At 41.4% G+C, this 24,255-nt stretch overlaps 1 protein-coding gene across 8 annotated transcripts in view; it reads right to left on the reverse strand.

Annotated features, from left to right (window-relative positions):
• Positions 1–732: 732 nt before the first annotated feature.
• Positions 733–24,255, reverse strand: part of brsk2b (BR serine/threonine kinase 2b) — a 170,848-nt gene continuing 147,325 nt past the window's right edge. For 4 of the 8 annotated variants that reach the window (XM_020044130.3, XM_020044127.3, XM_020044129.3 and 1 more), the window contains 4 exons: positions 21,663–21,843; positions 19,570–19,659; positions 5,549–5,596; positions 733–3,233 (listed from right to left, as the gene is read on the reverse strand). In XM_020044130.3, coding sequence (XP_019899689.1) covers positions 2,980–3,233; positions 5,549–5,596; positions 19,570–19,659; positions 21,663–21,843 — 573 coding nt within the window. In that variant the 3' untranslated portion in view covers positions 733–2,979. The remainder of the gene's footprint in view (positions 3,234–5,548; positions 5,597–19,569; positions 19,660–21,662; positions 21,844–24,255) is intronic. The other 4 variants (XM_010902844.4, XM_010902847.4, XM_034297103.1 and 1 more) reach the window with 4 other exon arrangements.

A 24,255-nucleotide genomic window follows, 5' to 3' on the forward strand; every position in this document is an offset into this window, starting at 1 on the left:
TTCCAGTAATCCATGTCCTTAGTCTGCTTGTCTTCAGCAAACTGTTTGCAAACCTCTGCAGCAATGCTGGCAGCACTCATACGTCTATTTCCCAAAGATAACCTCTGGATATGACGCTGAGCACGTGCACTAAACGTCTTTGGTCGACCATGGCAAAGCCTGTTCTAGGTGGAACCTTTCCTGTTAAACCGCTGTATGGTCTTGGCCACCGTGCTGCAGCAGGGTCTTGGCAATCAGGGTCTTTGCAATCTTCTTATAGCCTAGACCATCTTTAGGTAGAGCAACAAAAAAAAAAACTGTATGAGGGAGTGTGAGAGCGATTACACCAAATTTAACACACCTGCTCCCCATTCCCACCTAAGACCATGTAACACTAACGATGACACCAGGGAGGGAAAAGGGTTAATTGGGCCCAATTTCACTCAGTTTGGTTGCCAGCGGTTTAGACATTAATGGCTGTGTGTTGTGTTATTTTGAGGGGACAGCAAATGTATACTGCTCTACAAGCTGTACACTCACTACTTTACATTGTAGCAAAGTGGCATTTCTTCAGTGTTGTCACATGAAAAGTTATAATCAAATATTTACAAAAATGTGAGGGGTGTAGTCACTTTTGTGAGATACAGTATATACACGTGTGTACATTTGGACTACCTTGGCCTGACCGATGTGGATGGGCAGTATGGAAAGTATACACTGGTTAAAAAAAATAAAAGCACAAGCACAAGGTTCCAAAGTCAACAGATTTATTTCCTTTTGCACTGAAGTTGTTCACAGTTATGAAACAAGGGGATACATTGCCAGCGGTTTCCTGCTTAATTCCAGAGCTCCTAATGGTGTGTTCTTACTGTATGTCCATCATCCTGTATGGCATGGTTGCTCAATAGTATAAAATAAAAGGAACGACAATAATAGATATTGCTTTATTTTAAATCTCTGATACCAATACCCACCCCAGATAGATTGATTGACCAGACTACGAGGTGTAAGAGACTGTGTGTATGTGTGTGTGTCTGTGTGTAGAAGATGCGTTGCACAGTAATTGTGCAATGTAGAACATGGAGAGCAAGGGGGAAGTGCGAGAAAAAAAATAGAGGGGAAACAAATCTACAAACAGGAAATAAAGAGAGGGGGAAAAAGGGACTGAACAGTTCCAACAACAACATGCAAAGAAAAGACAAAATGTCGGACATGCAAACAACGATACAAGGTAAAAGCTAAGAGTAGGAATCCCCTTGGTTCTTTAAATATGTTTGTTGGCAAATAAATGGAGTATTTACAAGGCGACTAGTTGGAGGGTTTAGTCTACGTTGTTGTACACGCACACAACGCAAAGGAACGCAGTATTATCATCAACCGAGGGCTCGTTCCTCTCAAAGAGACTAGTCTACATTCTTAAATTACTGTAAATCATTTGGCAAATGTATATATTACAAGTTTTGTCATTGAAGCTGGGAAATAATTAATGTTCACAAAAACATTACAAGAATTTTCAATTATCAATAAATTAATCATGACAGAAAAGAATCCTTAAATACAAATGTTCTACATCATTTATGTACAGTAAATACCCCAGAATAAATTAAAACAAAAAGGAAAAAAAGGTACAAAAATATACAATAGTTATGTCCACTGTTGTCTGAATCCTGCAGATACTTCAAAGGAACATGAACAAAAGCTAAACTAATTGAAGGTACAATAAAACCCTGAAATTATAAATCCCTCAAAAATGCAACAGAAAATAAATTAAGACTTAATTGATAAAACACATCCAAATGTAGAAACAAAACATTGTGATAAGTTAACACAATTCTTAGCTAAACATAATGCCACAACTACACAAACGTTGTACATACAGAGACATAGTCAGTCTGTACAACAGAATAGATCATTCATCTTAGTCCCCCTCCCGCCCGATGTCCCCCCCAAAGTCAATCAACTAAATCAACTAGCGAATCTCAAATCAGGATTCCATTTCATTTACAGCAACGATGCCGGGTCTGAAGAAGTCTGAAGTGGTAAAATCCTGTTGTTCACAAAAGACTACATTAAAAAGAATTACAATCCAGCTATTGTTTAGCCAACGTTCAGACAACGTCCGTATGATGTCGAACGTCCTCTCTCCAACTTTCATAGGAGCCGGTGGTTTTACTTCAGTTCATCTTTGTGTGCAAGTCTTTACATCCCCCTAATGGTTGTGTGTGTGTGTGTGTAAGAAAAGAAAAGGGGGAGAAGAGGATGCATGGGGTACAGGTTTTGAAAATCATTATTGTGTTTTTAAGGCTTTTCTCCAACTCTCTGGCTAATACTGTAACTGTCTGCGTGCCTGTCAGAATGAAGACTCAGAATGTACTCTTCTGTGTGTATGTGTGTGTGTGTTTGAATGCAGAAAGCCATTTTGGGATGGCGAGCATGGGGGGTGGGATGCGTAAATTGGGGCATCTTTCTCGCTTCCTCTGACTCACTCCGTAGATGATCGAGCGCCCCCCAGCGTTGGGAGACGCCTACTATCCTCCATCTTGTTTCACTAATAGGTTTTAGTGATGATTCCTGGTGGTAGAGATAAGGTCAAGCCATCACCACAGAGCAGAGAACACACACACTCACACACACACCAACACACACCCCATGACACTAGCATAGCGACAGGGTAACAGGAAGACAAAGAACAGACATGTGCTACTCGTTATTGTCAAATTCTGACAAACGATCCATTGCTAAACTCTAATAGTAGTCATTTCGTTATTACAATACAAACTTTTTTTTTCTCAACGGTAATCAAAATTAGATCTCTTTTTTTTCTTATGACACACACATTACGCCTGCTGGCGGAAGCAAAGAAGCCAGCAGCATCTCTTGTTTCATTTCTTCCGCTCTCACACACTCTTGGGGTTTTTGCATTGAGTTTCAGACAAACTGTATAACGGGGTTGCAGTAATCTAGTCATGCAACAGAGAACTAGCTAACCCCTCTCCGGCCTTAAGCTTGTTCCCCAGTCCGGCTGGTGGTGGCCATCTTTGTTTGTGTGTCTTTGCCCGGAGGTGGGGGGCATTTGGAGTCAGTGGGCTGGGTGAGTAGGGAGCATGGCTCGTTTCGCCGGCCGCCAGGGGCATGCTTGGCAGCGGCGGGGCTAGGAGTGCAGGGCGTGCCAGGGGGGTTGTGCGACGCCTGGCTGTTCTTCTCGTCTGAAAAAAGCTGTTTAATTACGTCAAAGAAGCTACTCAATGGGCTGCCTAGGTACACAGATGGGAAGAAAAGAAAGAAAAAAACAGAGAGAGAGAACAAACAACGAATGAGCAATGGGGTCAACGTGAGGAGGAAGATGAGGGGGTGATGGGAGGAAGAGGGTGAGGACAAGGAAGGACTGGTGGTCACATTCCAGTAAGTAAGAAAAAGACTCATAAGCCAAGCAAAAAAAAGAAAGTTTTCATTAAACAGTAGGTTTAATGTCTAAGTTAATGAAAGGGCTCAAACTAGATGTTTTGATAATCCATAAAAAACAGGGTTTACTCCTGTGGGCTTTAGAGTCTTTTCTTCTACCTGTTTTAAATGAGTATGCTGACATATTACCAGGAGCTCTGGATAGGAGATCAAAAGAGAAAGTTTGGGGCAGTGGGTGTTAGAACCAGTTCTTGTCAAACACATATGATATTGCTAGTCAAGATTTCGATTTAGAGGGTGACCCAGGAGTAGTGGAGCAGGGCTTGAACAAAAGCCTGTACACCCATACACTTTTCTTTTTCAAAGAGGGTAAGAATAAAATGAGAAAAGCAGCATTTCAGCCTGTCAAGTCACAATATCCTGGCTTCCAGAGCTCCTGCTAACTTCAATACCACAAAAAAATTATATTGTTGGTTTACTTCTTACTGTACATTGAACACAGAAAAACAGATACAAAATACAAAAACATGCCTTCATCACAATAACATTATTAATCAGACAACCATTATCACCTCTGTTAGTTTTAGGGCTGGTTTCCAAAACACAGAAAAAGCCTAGTCCTGGACTAAAAAGCATGCTCAGCGGGCTTCCCTAAATTGAATTGATCGTCAAACACACTTCAAACGACAGTTTCTTAAATCATATCAATCTACCATACATTTTAAAATCAATACAATCAGGGGCAGGTATTTTGTTTTTGGGACACTCACTCTCCCTATTTAGTTCCTGACAGTAGGAATCAGAGGGAGACAGGGGACAGAGGTGAAGTTAAGAGACCCTGGTCTCTGGCGGGGAGCCACATATTTGCATTTAGCCAGAAGTGTTCCCACTGGAACACAGTCACGCATGTGTAGCAGGCTTGTGACAGGACATGCCGTGCTTTTGCGATTTCATTGCACGGTCACTTACATGGCTATTTGTTAGTTACGTCCTATGTATTTTACCTATTGAATTGAATGGAAAGGGGTGGATATTTAAATAAAAACTAGTGTGCATGCCACTGCACACTGTACCATACAGCCCCATGCGAGCACACACACAGACACAATATTGCAGGAGAGCTGTGTATTAGTAACACCAATAGAGCTGCTATTCAAATCAAGCACTGTAGTGCCAAAACAGTTCTGGTCTTTACTTGTACTTGGAAGAAGCAAAGATCTGGTGTACCCAGGTCTGAATCAGCCCTCAATATAAAAAAAGGAGAAAACCAGAAGTTTTTTGGCCCCCCAGGGCCAGATTTGAATATCCCTGCCAAAGAGCGTTCATGGTGCAGTGATTAAGTGTTTACACCTTCATCAGGTCCACATCGAGGGAGGCTGTTTGTCAAGCATGTGAGCATATCTTTAGGGGAACCTTGAGTATTTGATTAAGTGACTATGTTTTACTGATTACTTATTCAGGACAGAAGGTGAGCATTTGATTGAGTGTTTTTAGTGATTGCTTATTCAGGTCAACAGTGAATATTTAAGTGGTTATTTGAGTGAATACTCATTCAGGGCACATATTTGATTGAGTGAATATGTTTTTAAATGATTGCTTACTTAAAGAAATAGTGAGGTTTTATTAATTTATCAAAGTTACTGCCCAGTGATTCCAGATTGTTATTAACCATGACCTATAATTACTTACAACATAGTTATTTCCTTACAAACAAATGTCAATAAATATGTTAAATATCATTTATATATGTTTCTGTACAAAAATGGCATGGGTGTACTGTATACCAGTCATAACATAACAGACTGACGGGCCAGCTCATTCTTCCCTAGAAACGCTAACTGGTTGATTTAAACTACTCACATTTACATAGTTTTATGACTGGTATTGCTATATGACAATTTGAGAGGTAGTTTAGAGACCTATCAGAAAGGTATAGTATGTTTTTCATAGTGTTTCTTTCTCTATTTTAACCACAAAAACAAGTCAACAACATTATTTGGTAATACGAGTTTACAAAAAAGGAACTTTTAAAAATGAGTTTTTCACTGGGCAGTTACTTTAGGTGATTACTAATTCAGGCAAACAGTGCGTATTTGACTGAGTATATTATGTGAATACTTATTGAAAGCGTGTAGATAGACAGGTTCCCCAGGGGACTGATTCTTACCACGCTTGGAGGGTTTGCTGGTCAGAGTGGCTGACCACTGAGAGCCATCTGGGAGTAGAGTACACAATTACTTGCAAACACACCTCTTTATTGTCAACCGGTTTATACACACTGAAAAGGTGCCTTTTGCTTTATATGTATGTTAAATTGCTGGAAGCATTTCAGGGGGCATGCTGACACACAAACTTTTTAGAACAGTGAGCTCTCCATTGTATGTACAGTAAAGACATTGTTGCTTTTTCAGTCTTTCTTTCTATCTACCCATCTGTTCATGTTACTCTTTCTGTCTCTCCATCCATCCCTTCAACTCAGTTGGGCTTGGATGCAGCTAATTGGAGATTAGGAATTATCCACTTGGGACACCATTAAAAGGAATATCCCAAATTTCTCTGGAATATTCCAAGTCTCTTATTAGTTGTAACCATATCCAGCATGTTTCAAGTGTAAAAGAAAAAGTAAATTTTTTGCACTCACACGCACAAACAAACAAACCTTTTTACCCATTAAATATTTACATGTGCAAAGGAAGTTGGTTCATACAAAGCGTTGAGTGTCATCTGTACAATGGTAATTATAAAAAGTGGAACTGCATGCAATCTCTCTAGTCTTGGAAATGTATGGATGTGAGTACAAACAGATTAGTCAGAATAGAGGTTGGACCACAACAAATTTGCTTGTTGAAATATTTAAATAGATTTACAGTGGGTATAGGAATTCTCCATGCACTTTCAAAATGTTCACCTTTTGTTACATTACAGCCTAAAATGACAAAAAAAAAGAAAAACAGTTTCTTTTCCCAACTGGATTTATTTTATGAATAAAAGTTGAAGGTGTCTTATGTAACGTTTTCCATTTAAAATATCAGCTAATAACCCCCACCCATCAGTTAACTCTGCCAGTCTCTAGCAGAGTTTTGGGACTGACACTGTCCCCCACTGCCATGGTTGCAAGTAAAACGTAGAAGGTTGGGACCTTCATTCACATGTTCTTCCTTGAAGGTGTGTGAGGTGAGGGCCAATAACAGGCTTTGTTTGGGGTCATGTACACCAAGTGCTCCAAAACGTAAAATATACAGAAGCAACGAGAGCATCAGACAAAGCATGGAGTAAAAACAAATGTAAATTGGATTTGGCATTTATTAGTTGACGAAAGCTTAAGTTTGTATGAACAGTCAGGTGCGGATTGGGGTAAAATATCAGCCCCGGAATCTGAAGTGGAATGGCCCGGGGGAGATTATTATAATAATGTATTTGTGAAGTCAAACAATGTAATTCTTAGTGTTGTTAATTACTTGAACAAGTATGTAAGCGTTACTGTACTTTACCATATTTGTTACTATATTGTAACTATACTTTAACAAGTATAGTAATTAACAATAACAATTACATAATTTGACTTCACATAATATATTTTTATTATAGTAATCTGCTGTTGGTTTGCTTTTGCAGGAGTGAACTGCTACAGTACTTATCACTGTAATTGCCTCCATTTTGATAATGTAGGCTGCTCTGTGAACAGCCAGCCTCTTTAGCAGTGACCTTTTGTGTCTTGCCCTCTTGTGCAAGGTGTCAATGGTCGTCTTTTGGACAGCTGTCAAGTCAGCAGTCTTCCCCATGATTGTGTAGCCTACAGAACTAGACTGAGAGACTATTTAAAGGCCTTTGCAGGTGTTTTGAGTTAATTAGCTGATTAGAGTGTGGCACCAGGTGTCTTCAATATTGAACCTTTTCACAATATTCACATTTTCTGAGATACTGAATTTGGGGTTTTCATTAGTTGTCAGTTATAATCATAAAAATTAAAAGAAATAAACACTTGAAATATATCAGTCTGTGTGGAATGAATGTATACATTATACAAGTTTCACTTTTTAATGGAATTACTGAAATAAATCAACTTTTTGATGATATTCTAATTTTATGACCAGCACCAGTATAATCTAAGTTTATTATACTATTATCTAGTTTTAACTTACTTTAACATTCAACACACATTCAACATTAACCAACAGGAGTAGAAAATATCACTCGATTTTAAAATAACATTATAAAGAAAACCACTAAAATGAATGTCATAGAGCAGAGGTGTCAAACCGGTTCCACGGAGGGCCGAGTGTCTGCAGGTTTTCACTCTCCCCTTGTACTTGATTGGTTAATTAGGTCACTGATTGGTTAGTTTCTACCCTCACCTGGTTGTGTAGGTATGAACTAGGAACCAATTTATAGGAAAAACCAAAAACCTGCAGACACTCGGCCCTTTGTGGAACCGGTTCGACACCTGTGTCATAGAGTATGACTACTCGACTTCGGTATGACAGGAAAATCAACTTTGGGCTGAGTCTGCCTGTGTGATGGAGAAGCACTGTCAGCAGCATTCTTAATAGGCCGTTGAAACATCCCCATTATGGTGCTGCACTTGTTTTTTCTTACTTTCTCTTACTTTCCTCTTCCTTTCCATTTTAACAACAAATGTATGTTAAGAAAAGGAGCAAATACAAAAACCAGAAAAGCCTAGTTCAGCCCGCCCACAATTAAAAGTAATACATGTTGTTTTCTCACTGGATTCGAACCCAGGTCTCCCACACGAGAGGCCAAGGAGTTTTGATAAAGGCCTATACTACCCCAAGAAGCTGAAACTGTGGCAAGGAGGCTCTTGGTGCCATTAAGTGTGTGAACATGCTCAAGGTCAGAGTAGGGAGACTGAGAGATAACAACGTGGTGGCTGAAATGGTAGACTAGGTAAAAGTGTGTGCTACCCAGAATGGTGTGAAGATGCCAGATGCTGAGGCCAGGAACACCTGCCTGCTATCGCCAAGCTGTCGGCCCTGAAGCGTAGTCACAGGCAACAGGTGAACTTAAATGGAAAGCTGAATTTTATGAAGCTCTGGATTTGGTCCAGTCTGAACTCACCAGAAGATTCAACCAGACCGGGATGAAAACAGCAGCATTCAGGGAGAAGACCATAATTGATGCAGCAAACAGCCAACTATCATCGGAACTTGATGCACAATCTCTTTAGCTTCCTAAAGAGCTACACACAGGTCGACCGCATCTTCAACTCCAAATGTTGGTAGATGTAAAGGGGCCAGTTCCCCATGCCAGACAGTACAAGAAGTTGCCTCACTATCTTTCTAACCTGCACCCTCAAACCAGAGCTCTATTTAATAAAATTCTCAAACTAGAGTTTTCTGTTGCTTCTTCAGAGAGAACTTTCTCAACCATCAGATGCCTTAAAACCTGGCTGTGGAGAAGCATGTCCCAAAATAAACTAACACAACTGATCCTAATCCATGCACACAGGGATATCATTACCCAGTTGGATATTCATGCAATGATGAAAACTTTCATCAGCGTCAACCCGGCGCGAAGACACATTTGGAGTGTTATGACTGCAGCCCAAGGTAAGAATGCTGGTTTATTATTATGCTGTCGCTGTGCAGTACATTGGCATGATTTATCAACTGTTCAGTAACAGGTCAACTGAAAGTTTATTCACAAATTATTGGAGATTTTTTTTTTTACACGCGTGTATTAGCCTACTTTAGGGGTGTCACAATATACCGGTATTGACGATAACTGTGAAATTTAAAACATATATATATTGATATCATGTTAATAATATCAATATATATATATATTTTAAATATCACAGTTATCGTCAATAGAGAGGCAGCAGGCTGGTGTGGGTTTGCTTATAGCTCCCTAGCTCTGCCTCCATGTGTTGGAGTTTACCCCGGTGAACGAGAGGGTCGTTTCCCTGCGCCTACGGGTCGGGGATAGGTCTCTCACTGTTGTTTGTGCCTACGGGCCGAACAGCAGTGCAGAGTACCCGACCTTCTTGGAGTCTCTGGGAGGGGTGCTGGAAAGTGCTCCGACTGGGGACTCTATCGTTCTACTGGGGGACTTCAACGCCCACGTGGGCAACGACAGTGACACCTGGAGGGGTGTGATTGGGAGGAACGGCCCCCCTGATCTGGACCCGAGTGGTGTTCAGTTATTGGACTTCTGTGCTAGTCACAGTTTGTCCATAACGAACACCATGTTCATGCATAAGGGTGTCCATCAGTGCACGTGGCACCAGGACACCCTAGGCCGCAGGTCGATGATCGACTTTGTTGTCGTCTCATCTGACCTGCGGACGTATGTCTTGGACACTCGGGTGAAGAGAGGGGCGGAGCTGTCAACTGATCACCACCTGGTGGTGAGTTGGATCCGATGGCGGGGGAGGAAGCTGGACAGACTCAGGCCCAAGCGTACTGTAAGGGTCTGCTGGGAACGTCTGGCCGAGCCTCCTGTCAGAGAGATCATTAACTCCCACCTCCGGCAGAGCTTCGACTGGATCCCGAGGGAGGCTGGAGATATTGAGTCCGAGTGGACCATTGTTGAAGCGGCCGCTCGGAGCTGTGGCCGTAAGGTCTCCGGTGCCTGTCGAGGCGGCAATCCCCGAACCCGGTGGTGGACACCGGAAGTAAGGGATGCCGTCAAGCTGAAGAAGGAGTCCTATCAGGCCTGGTTGGCTTGTGGGACTCCACAGGCAGCTGACGGGTACCGACAGGCCAAGCAGGCTGCAGCCCGGGTGGTTGTGGAGGCAAAAACTCGGGCCTGGGAGGAGTTCGGTGAGTACATGGAGAAGGACTATCGGCTGGCCTCGAAGAGATTCTGGCAAACCATCCAGCGCCTCAGGAGAGGGAAACAGTGCCCTACCAACGCTGTTTACAGTAGAGGTGGGCAGCTGTTGACCTCAACTGAGGATGTCGTCGGGCGGTGGAAGGAGTACTTCGAGGATCTCCTCAATCCCGCTGTCACGTCTTCCATTGAGGAAGCAGAGGATGAGGGCTCAGAGGTGGACTCGTCCATCATCCGGGCTGAAGTCACAGAGGTGGTCAAGAAACTCCTCGGTGGCAAGGCACCGGGGGTGGATGAGATCCACCCTGAGTCCCTCAAGTCTCTGGATGTTGTGGGGCTGTCTTGGTTGACACGCCTGTGCAACATCGCGTGGCGGTCGGGGACAGTGCCTCTGGGATGGCAGACCGGGGTGGTGGTCCCTCTTTTTAAGAAGGGGGACCGGAGGGTGTGTTCCAACTATAGGGGGATCACACTTCTCAGCCTCCCCGGGAAAGTCTATGCCAGGGTTCTGGAGAGGAGAATATGGCCGATAGTAGAACCTCGGATTCAGGAGGAACAGTGTGGTTTTCGTCCGGGCCGTGGAACACTGGACCAGCTCCAACCCTCTACGGGGTGTTGGAGGGTTCATGGGAGTTTGCCCAACCAATCCACATGTGTTTTGTGGATTTGGAGAAGGCATTCGACTGTGTCCCTCGCGGCATCTTGTGGAGAGTGCTTCGGGAATATGGGGTCCTGGGTCGAAGCTCTCGATTTACCGGTCAATCTACGTTCCTACTCTCACCCCGGAAGAGCTAGAGAAAGTGTCTGGGGAGAGGGATGTCTGGGCATCCCTGCTTTGACTGCTGCCCCCGCAACCCGGCCCCGGATAAGCGGAAGATGATGGATGGATGGATGTTAATAATACACATATGACAATATCGTATTAACTAGGCAAAACTGAATTTGTATTTTTCCAAAAGCCCCTCTCGGTTTTTCGGTAGCTTATTCGTATCAGCTATAGACAAGGAGACCGGAACTATGCACTGGATTTGAAATCAACTCGTTAGCCCCACTAGAACCCCGGGAGAGATCCACGAAGACGTGCCATTTTAGTAAATTATTCACATGGAAAAATGTACGTCGTATTTTTCCAAAAACTCCTTTCGGTTTTTTTATACCTTATTCATGGACCAGCAATGCTTGTGATCAAACTACAAGTCAGGACCTATACACAAGAGTTTAAATTAACGCCTTTTTGCAGCCTATACTCTAAGCGAAAATGTTTTGTATTTTTCCAAAAACTCCATTCTGTGTTAGGCCTTGTTGTGGATCTTTTGTTTAGCAGTTCATCTGGTAGCCTTTTCACTATACATTAAGTTTAACTGTTCTTTTTTTACGTTATTTTTTGTGTAATTCATTTGTCAAAAAAGAGAGAAAAAACACATTAAACAAAGTTGAAGATGAATTTGACTGACAGCATATTACTTCAAATTTTCTAGAGATACCGCGATAATATCATTATCATGAATTCTTTTGGCCACGATAATTGTGTAGTGAAAATCTGATAACCCGACAGCCCTAGCCTACTTACGTATTGGAAAACCAGAATTAATAAGCCCACCGTATTGTTATACATTTGTTAGGCCCAGCTTAACACGCGTTCAGAACTTTTGATAAATGATGCCCAATATTTTTCTACCAATGCATACTTAATTCATTTGCTTTTGCTGTGCTACAAAACTTAAGGCTGCATTTATATATTTCGATTTTTGTGTCAGGACTGCGCCTGTAGGACCAGTGGTATCAAGCAGAGAGTGGCTGAGGAGGCCTTAGATGAGACTGGTTTGCTTTACTTTTGATTTGATTTAATTATTTCTTTGCTTAATAGTTGTTAAAATTGCTTCCTTTAATAACATTTTACATTTATTTTTGAACTGCAACTTTACTTCCCGCTAACAAATTATGATAATGAGCGTGGTTTATACATGGGTTGAGTGGCCGAGATAACTGTTATTGCGTTTTGGGCGCGGTCTCTTCTGTGACGAACCATATTTGGAAGTGTCAACTTGCGTCACGGTGGTGCTGAGGCAGGTTGTATTTGGTGAACAAACCTGCATCCCGCGTAGAATACAACTGCGTAAACAAGACAAACCGGCCGGCATAAATTAATAACTCTTGTTATGCCGAATAGTTGTTGTGTAGTTGGTTGGTTGTCCCTCTTGCCATTCTGTTTTGCACCTCTAAGTTTTGTTGTCATATTGTACTGTTGTCAGTGTCACTTACTTAACATATTAGCAGCAGACCGGCTGGTGTTAAACACTGGCCAGGCAAATGTAGCTAGCTAGATCAGTTATCAGAGCACATTGCTGTTGCTAGCTTGAATACTACTGGTAGAACAGGAATGAAAAGTAAACTATTTCACTGGTAATTTGCTTACCTGGAGACTGAATAATGTAGGAATAGATATCTTGGTAGGCATTAAGTGGGATTAATGCACCAGTTTGATGCTGAGACACTGAATGGACCAGTGGTGGCTCCAGGATTTGAATATTGACGAATCAAAACTTAAGGTCTCTGGACCACTGACACGCAATAACAGAAACATATATACAGCTCTGGAAAAAATTAAGAGACCACTCCTATTTTTTCTTAAATCAGCATGTCTACATGCATGGCAGCCCTTCCATTCCAATGTCAGTTAAATTCCAACACAGGCACACCTCATTTTACTTAATGAGGTACTGAATAGGTGATTATCTGAAACTAATCTAATTTAACAAGGAAAAGTATAAAAACCACTGCTGTGGTCATCACTATCCTCTTGCAATAGAATGGCAAAAACAATGCAAGTAGTACCTCAAAGGTAATTTGAATAAATAAATAACTATTCAACATGACAAAGAAAAGCTTTGAGTGAGGATAAGAAGGGTTCAATTCTGGCTTTACTGGCAGAGGGATACAGTGAGCGTCAGGTTGCTTCCATCCTGAAAATTTCAAAGACGGCGGTTCGTAAGAACAAGGTCAAGCAACCGACATTGGGGACAACAAAGCTGCAGAGGGCAGAAATGACTATCCACTGACTGAGATGACCGTCAACTAATTTGAATGTCACTCAACAACCGTAGGATGACATCAAGTGACCTACAAAAAGAATGGCAAACAGCAGCTGGAGTGAATTACTCAGCAAGAACAGTTCGAAACAGGCTCCTAGGGGCAGGCTGAATTTGTGCAAAGCTAGAAAAAAGCCCTTCATCAATTAGAAGCAAAGAAGAGCCATGCTGAAGTTTGCAAAAGACTATAAGGATTAAACTGTAGAGGAATGGAATAAGGTCATTTTCTCGGACAAGTCAAATTTTCAGCTTTGCCCAACACCTGATCGTCTAACGGTTAGACAGAGACCTGGAGAGGCCTACCAGCCACAGTGTCTTGCACCCACTGTGAAATTTGCTGGAGGATTGGTGATGATCTTGTGAAGGACGCATTAATCAAGCCAAGTACAAGGTTATCCTGGAAGAACACCTGTTTCCTTCTGCTCTGACAATGTTTCCCAACTCTGAGAATTGGATTTCCAGCAGGACAATGTTCCATGCCACACAGCCAGGTCAATCAAGGTGTGGATGGGGGACCACCAGATCAAGACAGTGTCATGGCCAGCCCAATCTCCAGACCTGAACCCCATTGAAAACCTCTGGAATGTGATCAAGAGGAAGATGGAAGGTCACAAGCCATCAAAAAAAGCTGAGCTACTTGAATTTTTGTGCCAGGAGTGGCATAAAGTCACCCAACAGCTATGTGACAGACTGGTAGAGAGCATGCCAAGACGCATGAAAGCTGTGAGGAAAAAATCTGGGTTTTCCACCAAATATTGATTTCTGAACTCTTCCTAAGTTAAAAAATGTGTATGGAAGCCATAGCTATCTCTCCAACAATAAGTGCTGAGTCAGTTGATGTACTCCTGGAAAATTTTAATGCCAAAATATTGAATTTCATAGATTGTGTTTCACTGGTAAAGGTAAAGAAATGAGCAAACAGAAACCACCATGGAGAACCACCATGATGCTAAGCGCCCTGAAAAGAGAATGTAGAAAAGCCAAACGTAAGTGGAGGAAAACTAAGCTTCAAATCCACTATGACATCTATAAACAAAGCCTTGGTAGCTTCAACAATTAGTTATGCAGGGTCAGACAGCAACATATATCGGGAATGATCAACAAGAATATCAACAATACCCGCACTCTATTTGTCATGGTCGACAAGCTTACAAACCCAATAAAGCAGATAGCATCAGAACTCATGTCCACTGTGAAATGTATGAATTTGCATGTTTCTTTAGTGAAAAATGTTAAGTATTAGATGGACCATCAGAACTACACAGTCGAAAAAATGACACTGTACAATCACTATGACCACCAAGACATTGCTTGGTCATTATGTCCCAATTCAATGCAATTGATCAAAAATCCCTAGAAGAAACAGTTCAACATCTTCCGCATCTTCCACATGTTGTCTCGACACATTGCCATCAGACATTAATATATCTTTTTTTACTCTATAACAATGGATCTACAGCAAATAGTTAATAGCTCTCTGCAATCAAGCATTTTCCAAAACAGCCATTAAGCCATATTTAGAAAGAGAACACTGGATGCATCTATACTGAACAACTATAGACCTGTATCAAATCTCCCTTTTATGGCTGAGATCATTGAGGAGGTTGTCTTCAATCAACTCAGCAATTTTGTGAACTCAAGTGGTCTCTTAGACAAATTTCAGTCAGGCTTCTGACCTCACCACAGTACTGAAATGGCCCTGATAAAGGTTTTAAATGATAATACTGATTCAGTTCTAGTTCTATTAGATCTCAGTGCAGCATTTGACACAGTAGATCATAGAACACTTCTAGACAGGCTGGGAAATTGGGTTTAGACTCTCCAGGACAGTCCTTAATTAGTTCAGATTTTATCTAGATGGCCAGAGTTAATTTGTCACCATTGGTAATGGTGGCTATGACATGGGTGGCTATGACATGTGGAGTTCCCCAGGGATCAGTTCTCAGACCACTTATGTTCAATCTCTGTATGCTACCTCTGGGCCAAATTCTACAGAACAACAACATTAATTCCATAGCTATGCAGATGATACTCAAATATATTTGGCTCTGGATAAACTCAGTGTGTCACTGTATAGTGACACTGTATTAAATATTTGCAGTTACACAATAGATTTTAAAACTGCTTTTAGCTTTTAGTTTTTTTTGTATAAATCACTGAATGGTTTAGGCCCCGAATACATTTCTGTTTGAAGAATATAAACCAAGCAGGGCTCTTAGATCCAGGAACTCAGGTCAGCTAGTAGAGCCCAGAGTCCAAACTAAACATGGCCAAGCTGCGTTTAGCAGTTATGCTGCACACAACTGGAATAAACTACCAGAAGATCTTAGACGTACCCCAAACGTATACATTTTTTAATTCAGGTTAAAAACACTATTTTCATGTGCATATGACTGAGCGCTTAAAATTAACTGAACTGTTTAACCTTAAAGCTTTTATAATGTTTTCATCCCCTTTATATTCTATTTCTATTTTCTTATTCTATGTTTTCTTATTATGATGTTGTTTTGATGTTTTCATTTGAGTATTTGTTTTCATGCTAATGTGTTTTAATATTTTAAATTTTTCTTTGTAAAGCACAATGAATTCCTTCTATGTATGAATTGTGCTATATAAATAAACCTGCTTGCTTGCTTGCTACATATCGTGCTATTAAACTGAATAAAAATCGAGTTAAAGTTCAGTGTTTCCTTATTACCAATTTGCAGCCTGTGTCAACCTATTTGTTTAACTTCTCATTTAATGCAATGGTGTTTGCGTTTGCTATGTTTGTGCTGTTGCCATAGCTGGTTATGGCAACGGCATATGTATATTTGCCGTTGATGTATATTTTCTCCCACATTAACTTTGTTGGCGCCGACATGGAAGCCAAAACTTTTAATTACCATGGACAATATATCCTGGCACTTGCTAACTTGAAGCAGACATTTTGGCTAGCAGTGGCAGTGTAAACTCAAACTAACACTGAAAAACCATCATTCCACTTGCCCCTAATGAACAGTCGCCCCTGACAATATCAACATTTCCAACTTACGTGATTTTCAGCTCCAAAAAAGGTTAATGATATGCGCTTTGCGCGAGGCATCAGGCATGCAATGTCCGTAATTGTTTTTCTTGCTGTTGCTGTAGGGATTTTTGTAGATTACTTAAATGTCTTGACTAATTTTGTTTAAATACATGTGTATAGTTGTTAGTGTTAGTTTCAGTTTACACTGCAACTGCTAGCCAATACCATGGGACAGCTGTGACTCAATGCATTGGCCATGTTTTTCCATCGAAAGCCAGCTGATTCACCAGCTACATGACTTAATTCCCAAAGTCATCGAAAAGTTTGCCCAGAGGAAGAACCGCCGTGCCACTTTCTCTTCAAGTGAGCCCTCAGCCTTGTTGAGTGAAAGCATATTTTATCATCCTGCCTTTGTCGTGCTGGTCCGTGCATTGGTCATATTTTTGTGCTGGATCGATTGATATAGATGGTGATGAGTGTCAGTGTGTCCATGCCTATCTATTAAGGGTATTGTCATACCTAAAAAGTCTTTCTGCTTCGTTGTGGCCATCAGTGATTGCCCTGTAGGCACATTGATTCTGAGCTTGGTTGCATTCCTAATTTTTTAGGTTTGTAAATGTGACAGTGGTAATTTTACAGTGTCTGAGAGAGAAGGAGAGCATTTACACAAAAAGGTCTCTCTCTCTCTCTCCAGTATGTGTACTACAACACCTGGCAAGCCGCTCTGTCTTTAAAAGTGTTTTGTGGAACCACACTGTTTGTTGATGTGTTAAATAAACACATCAGTAGCAAAAGGGAGTTTTGTAGTTTTACTGGTATGTATCCTATATTTTGAAATGGTTTGTGCCCCACAATTTTTTTACATATAAAAACGCCACTGGATATTGCACACATCAATATGGCAATTTTGATTATATTTTGATTGATTGCGCAGCCCTACTTGACAATTAAGGTTACTTTAGATATCTCATTTAGCTAGTTGGCTAGATAGTCAAGGAAAGCTCTGTGCAAGTTAGTAGATTGATGATGACGGAGAAACAATTATTCGATGTAGAATGCTGGAAAATAGTGTTACAACCTGGTGTTCTCTGCAAAGGATAGAGAATATATTTTGGTTCCACAAATTATTAACTCACTTATCCAAATAGGGTTTATATTTAGTTTTTTAAAATTGTATTTTCACTTGGATATTGTGGGTTACTGTGTTTAAATAAACCCAGAAAAGGTCTTGATTTTACATGTTTTTATTTCAGGCTGTAAGGCAACAAAAGGTGAAGATTTTGAAAGTAGTGCTGGTGACTTTCTATACCCACTGTATATGTATTTTTTTAGGTTACATCACATGCCCTAAAAGTGTGGTTGTCATACACGGTCCAGAGACAGAAGCCCTGTTTATACCCAGTTCTAAAATAAGTCCTTTGTCCTGACACACCTGATTTTGCCTGTTTACACTTGTACCATCTGATTAATTGCCTACACCTTTCCAAAGTTGTGAGGAACAATCAGAATATGGAGATCAGGATAAAAGGACATGTTAGTGCAAGGGTAAAAACTGGACTGCAATATTACATTGATCCAACCAGAGCCATAGACACACAGAATTAGGCAAACTCAGTTTTAAAATGACCACGGTAGTCATTTTGGTATCAAAACTTCCAAGACCATCACATGGAGTCTTTGGAGCTGACATTGATGATCCATTTCCTGAATCTGTGTAGCCTGTCTTTGACTCTGGTTGAGGCCCCTGGTGCTCTTGCATTCCACTCAGCATGCCACATATGTAATTCAGTCAGTTTAGTGATTCTCTGCCAAGTGCAGTTAAGATTGAAGCAGTGGGTGATGATCAAAGAGCAGGCTGGGATGGACTGACAGGTGAAAGGGTAGGAAAGAAAGTGAGAGAGACAGACAGAACAAAAGATGTGAATAGAAAATACAGGCCAAATCTGGTAAATTCCACCTTAACCAATCTTGTGGTGAAAAAAAAAGAATTCAGTTAATTAACTATAGTAAACCCTTTGACCCCTGAAATCAGAAGAGAGAAAAGGGACAGACAGGGAGAAAGTAAGAAAAAGTAAAAAAGAAAGCAAATGCTTGAGTGAAAATGGGGGGGATGGTTAATGATGGTGAAAGTGGCTGGGGTGTGTTGCATACAGTGCCTGATAACAGCACCCATCTGTTAGTTGCAGGGTGAGTCCCGACTATTCCGAGTGCAAGTAGTGGTAGCTGCTACATGTGCTATAATTATGAACTAGCAAGAGGTCAAACCACTTCATTCCTTGTTCTAGAAGGTTACTATTAGTGATGGCCATTGAAGGCATCATTAACGTTCTTCTAGCAGCAGGATAGTATGCTAGCAGCGCTAACTCAGATTTTCTTTTTCAAAATAAAAGCCATCATTTAAATATATAAGGCAATATAGTTAACAATCTAGTCTGTACATTTTATGTTTAATGTCCGTTCCAATGTTATTCTTATCTGTTCTTTTTCACAAACTATATTGCCGTATACATTTCATGATGGCTTTTATTGTGATAAAGAATATCTGAGTGCTGCCAGCATAATATTGTGCTGCTAAAATAAGGCTAATGAAGCCTCGACTTACTGGTTACTATTATTATGTATGTGTATGTCTGAAAATGTTCAGTATATGCACAGGAGGGAAGAGGTTGTCAATAGCCTGCTCTATACTGCTGTAATGCCGTATCCTACCAATTGTGGGCACTGTTATCAAGTGAATACACCCCAAAATAACACAGGCATACAAAAAAGGACAAGTGAAGTACAGAAGGTGACTCTCTTTCTTTTCTTCCATTCCTTCATGTTCAACCTGACTTCCTAAAACTCTTTCCAACTATAAAGTGCATACAAACATAGGAACATATTTTTGAAGTGTTACATTGTTATGGGGCGTCCATATTCTACTTTATATGGGATGACTACAGAGAACACAAGCTGGAATACCTCCTAAATCTGTTGCGAAATGGGGAAAACAAAAACTGTCAAGTTTGCTTGAATCCTAGCCAACAGAATTCTTAGGTGTGCATCAAAGATAGTTAGGAGAGAGCATGTGACCCTTGTACACTGTAGCGCGCCAGAATGCTCTGTTGGTACTGGGCAACACTGTCCGTGCCGGCTCGTCTGCTGTCATGGTGCGGGCCATGCATGTGGAGATGCCTTGTGCCAAAGCGTGTGAGCCGAACCGCGTTGCAACTGTGGTGTTGCCGTGAGCCGCGGGGATGCAGGTGGGAGGGGGTGGGGCGTCATAGTGGAGAGGTAGGGTGGGGGAGGGTCTCTACTTACCAGAAATCTGCTGGACCCCGGGTTGGTCATGTGAGCTCATCAGCTGAGCCTGAATGGTCTCGACCACACGCTTGAAACGCCGGCTGGGACCTGGCGAGGGAGAGTAGGGGAGAAAAATATAGGAAGGATGGAGAGGGGGATGAGAGATTTCCGTAATGGAACTTCTTCAACTGAAAACATTTGAAATACTCCTCTAAGCGACCAGAGAAACAGACAATAGGCATATGACGTTGAAACACAACCTGGTTAATGCCAGCCAGACAGGCACAATGTGTGACATAATTTCTAGCCTGTTTTTTGCTTCTTCGTTTATTCCCCTTACAACAATAGCATTTGTTCTTCTTACATCGATGAAGCTTTATTCTCTTCTGTTGTTACTCCAATGCAACCAAACCTCAATGGAATTCAGTGGAATTTAATGAGAGCCTGTTAACCAACATCAATTGTACATAATTTCTCTGCATGGGAATAAGTAGACATACATTGAACAAAAATATAAATGCAATTTGAAACAACTTCAAAGATTTGATTGCATCATAGTTAATATTCAATTATTCAAATTAAATAAATGTATTAGGCCCTAATCTATGCATTTCACATGATTGGGAAACTGTTGATCACAAATACCTTAAAAAAAGGTAGATGCATATATCAAACCAATCAGCATCCAGTGTGGCCATTTTCCCATGCAGCGTGAGTCATCTCCCTCACATACAGTTGATGAGATTAGTGGTTGTGCGAAGTTGTTATTGTTGATATTGGTGAGAACACACAGTTGTATGGGTTGATATAGAACATCCGAAACTTGCTCAGTAGGTGACTTTGTCTGGTGAGTTCGCAGGCCATGGATGAACCATTCTCAGTTTTCTGAAATTGTGTTCATCCAATGCAATTGACAGTTGCATTTCCATGCTCAAACATGAGATAATGTTTTCGAGAAGGACCTTTTAAGAAAATCTGGAAATTGTGAAGAAGTGTCGACCAACCCCGCAGCTAGCAGCCCTGTCCCAGTCAGGGAAAGGAATTGTGTGGCACTTTAAATCGAGCAACTACGAAAATTGCACAACTGTCATTGTGAATATGGGGTGGTTACGTCAAATGACAATAGCCTATAGCCCTAGTGTCACAGTGAGGTTATTCAAAGGCGGTTTAATTGCAGGAGGATAGCACTGAAGGCCTAGGTGTAAAATACACAGCCTGCCACTGGTAATGATTATGCGGTTAATTATCTTCTTGACATGCTGCAACTGTAAGGTGGAAGGACTTTACTGGCAAAAGAGGAATGTTCGCTAGTAGGGATGTAATAAAAAAAAATTGGGCACAATATTTGAGAGAAATAAGCTTTTTGTCCATATGAGACATTTCAGTGATCTTTTATTAAAGCTTGTGATACATTGGACCAACACTTTACAATGCTCTTATGTTTTATTTTTCAGTGGAAACAACACGGAAGAGAGAGCCTAGCGTGTTAGAGCATTGGGTTGGAAACAAGGATCTTAACAAATGAGCACTCTACTAAAATTGGGCATGGATATTACTCTCGATAAGAGCATCTACTTATTAGGAAAAAAATTGGGCTGGAGATTATGCAGCAGTGTTGTTGGTCAGAGCCAACTGAGGTCTTTTCTGGCTTAGATGTGACTACGCAATCCTGTGTTGTTGCACACACCCTTATGGGTTGTCACTTGGGACTCGGCAGGGAATGAAGTGCAGTGTGATTATATTGGGAAAATTGGTCTCTGCCTTTCTGCTCTCCTATTCATTGGTTTGTGTGAGTTCAGTTCGTATACCATGTGATGAGTAATGTGTGACTTGGGGCACTAGGAGGTGACAGCGTGCGTGTGTTTAGTTAGTGAGTGTGTGTGTGTGATTGGGCATGCACGCATGCGTCCATTAAGAGTCAGTATGTATACAGCTTTGGTTGTTTTTTCATTTTTTCATCCCTTTTCGGTTATTTTCCTGTGAAATGTGCTGTTGTGAAATGCACTTTAAATAAATGACTTAATATGTATGTTGTGTAATAACAAATGAGGAAGCAAATGTGTGATTGTGTGTGTCTGCATGAGCCTGCTTCACTGTCCCGTGTGTGTTACCTGAGAGCAGGGTGAAGGTCACGGAGTAGATGCCGTTCTCCTTTGTGGCCGCGGTGCTCTCCGTGTAGGTGATATCCACCTGGAACTTGACCGGCTTCTGGAACACTGTTGGGCCCGCCGTGGACTTGTACTCTGCCCGGAAACTGGTCTGACTGATCACACTGTGGCTCAGACTGGGGATCTGTAGGACAGAGAGGGGCAGGGAAGGACGATGGGAAAGATGGGGAGGGCAGGAGCATGCAGTAGAGGCAGTGAGGAGGGAGGAAGGGAGAGAGGGCAGAAAGAGTGACAGAGTAAGGCAAAAAGACGGAAGGTCCCGGGGGAGAGGCAGGAGAAAGAGGGACAGCGAGAAAGACAAGGAAGAATGTGAGAGGTCGCAAGAGAGAAGGAGAGCAAATTAGAAATATGGAAAATGGGGAAAGAAAAACACGTAAACACGGAACCAAGTGTGACTTGTGGGAAGAGAGGCAGTTAGGCTGCACAAGCGAACATACAGACAAAAAGAGACAGGGAGAGACAGAGTTGGCTCAGTTATACTCCAGCAAAGCCCTGTTAGGGCCCATCAAGCTCTGAGTCAGTTACAATAGGTCGAGCTGAAGACACGAGAGCCATACGAAAGAAGAGTGAAAGGAACTAGACCTATCAAAATGAACTGAAACTAATCTATGAACAAGAAAAGGAACCATGCTAACCTAGTTCTGCCACCCCGCCATTAGAAGGGATGAATGTTGTTGACCAAGCTGTATTCGATCCGCGGTTTACTACATGACAGACTGCGTCTTTAACCACTACGCTATTTAAACAGTGGGTGTAGGTGCACATAATGTGTGTAGAGATGTGGCATTTTCTTGCATTTTCAAACCAGTTCGTCGAAACTCCACGGTTCACTACATTAGTTTTACACTAAAACCGCCAGGCCTTTCAGACCAACATTATCAGCCAGAACTGAACGCATTAGCATAATAATTGGCCCTATTAGCATACACATTCTTCTCCACAGCTTCACCATCCAGTCATCTACTGGGTCGTCATCAAACTATATACAATAGTAAAAAAAATAATAATAATTTAGAGAATTTGTTTGTTTTAAATGATCCTCACTACTACAGCCTATAACTGCCCTTGTGTTTGTTGGAGTCTTTGTAGAGTATTGTCTGCCAGTTGTCTATGTCTATTCATTGTTTTTCTCACCTACTGCACTTGTTCCTTTTTATCAGTTGTAGCCATTTCGGCCTTCATGGTATTACGCTTTTCAGCTTAGTAAACCCTCGTTTCACTGTTCATCCTGTGCCTGGGCTTCTTGATTACCACACCATGACATACATGAATAGGCCTACCGAAATTTTAAATGTTATATTCGATCAGCAGAGTAAAAGTATGATCAAAGGATAACTTACAGTAGTGTCTCACTGTGGCATTTGCGGTCGCTGTTGGTTCATTTATCTTGAGGAGGCTCAGGCATTGGAGGTGGCGGCTCATTATCAGAATCAGATTAAGACCCGACATCCAAGATGTAGAGATCTATTTCTACCTGACTCTGTCTCATTAAATTTTGCAGCACCAGCGATGCTGTCAGGGCATTGAATCGTGGGGTTCTGTTTGCCATTCTGAACTAAACGCTGTAAATTGTCTAACTTGCTCACCGAGTCCAGATTATATACAATTTCTACCATCATCATCATTCAGTCACATGCGTAGGTGTGTCTGGGTTGAACAGGGGTTTATTGCCCTCATTGCTATTTCATTTCTATTAGGGGTGTAATGGTACCCGTATCCATACTGTATCGTTTGGGGTAGGACGTTCGGTTCGGTACGCGTTGTGATCCAAATTAATATAGTCTTGTTTTAACAACGCACGTTTGTGTGCAAACATTCTAACCGAGTTTCCCCGCGGAGACAGATCTTGGAGCTGTAACCTAACAACTGAAATGTAACTTTGCTTGCTGGTGGTGGGCAACAGCCAATCTGAAAAGGCATGTCTGGTACACTTTTCCGCTGGTTCCCTTTACAAAAGTTCCTACCGTACAATCTTTCCTATTGCAAAATGGACGAAGATTTTGTCATTCATATCATTGGTTAGGAATACTACTAATAAGCGAGAAGACATTTCAATTGTTATTATAAAGCTAAGTCGTCATTAAATACACAAACATTAGCTACATAGCCAGCATCTACGTCACTAGCTACAGCACCTGCTACATCTCCAATAGAGTAATTCCAATTTTCATTAACCTAATTATTGGGTATCCTACCTGTGTGGATTGTCATCATAATACTGCTATGTAGCTGTACTAGCTACATGAGCTAGTAAATGTGAACTCCCAGCATTGATAAACACAACAAAGTGTACATGCCCACAAGTGGCTAGTGATGAGCAAATCAAGCAAAAGGCCAAAAGGCAGATGAACATCCCCAGATAGACTAGCTCTCTATAGCTAGCAACCAGGATCCATAAGATTAGCAAGGCCAAGAATTATGTAGAACTCTGAGTTAGCGCATTTTTTGGAACAGGTAATTTTATTTTTCATATTATTATTCAGAACTTCTTTCTCTATCGGGCATTGGTGCGGAACCGCTTTCTGACACTGTTTAG

Source organism: Esox lucius, chromosome 2 (assembly GCF_011004845.1).
Source record: "Esox lucius isolate fEsoLuc1 chromosome 2, fEsoLuc1.pri, whole genome shotgun sequence".
In the NCBI taxonomy this organism is placed as follows: domain Eukaryota; kingdom Metazoa; phylum Chordata; class Actinopteri; order Esociformes; family Esocidae; genus Esox; species Esox lucius.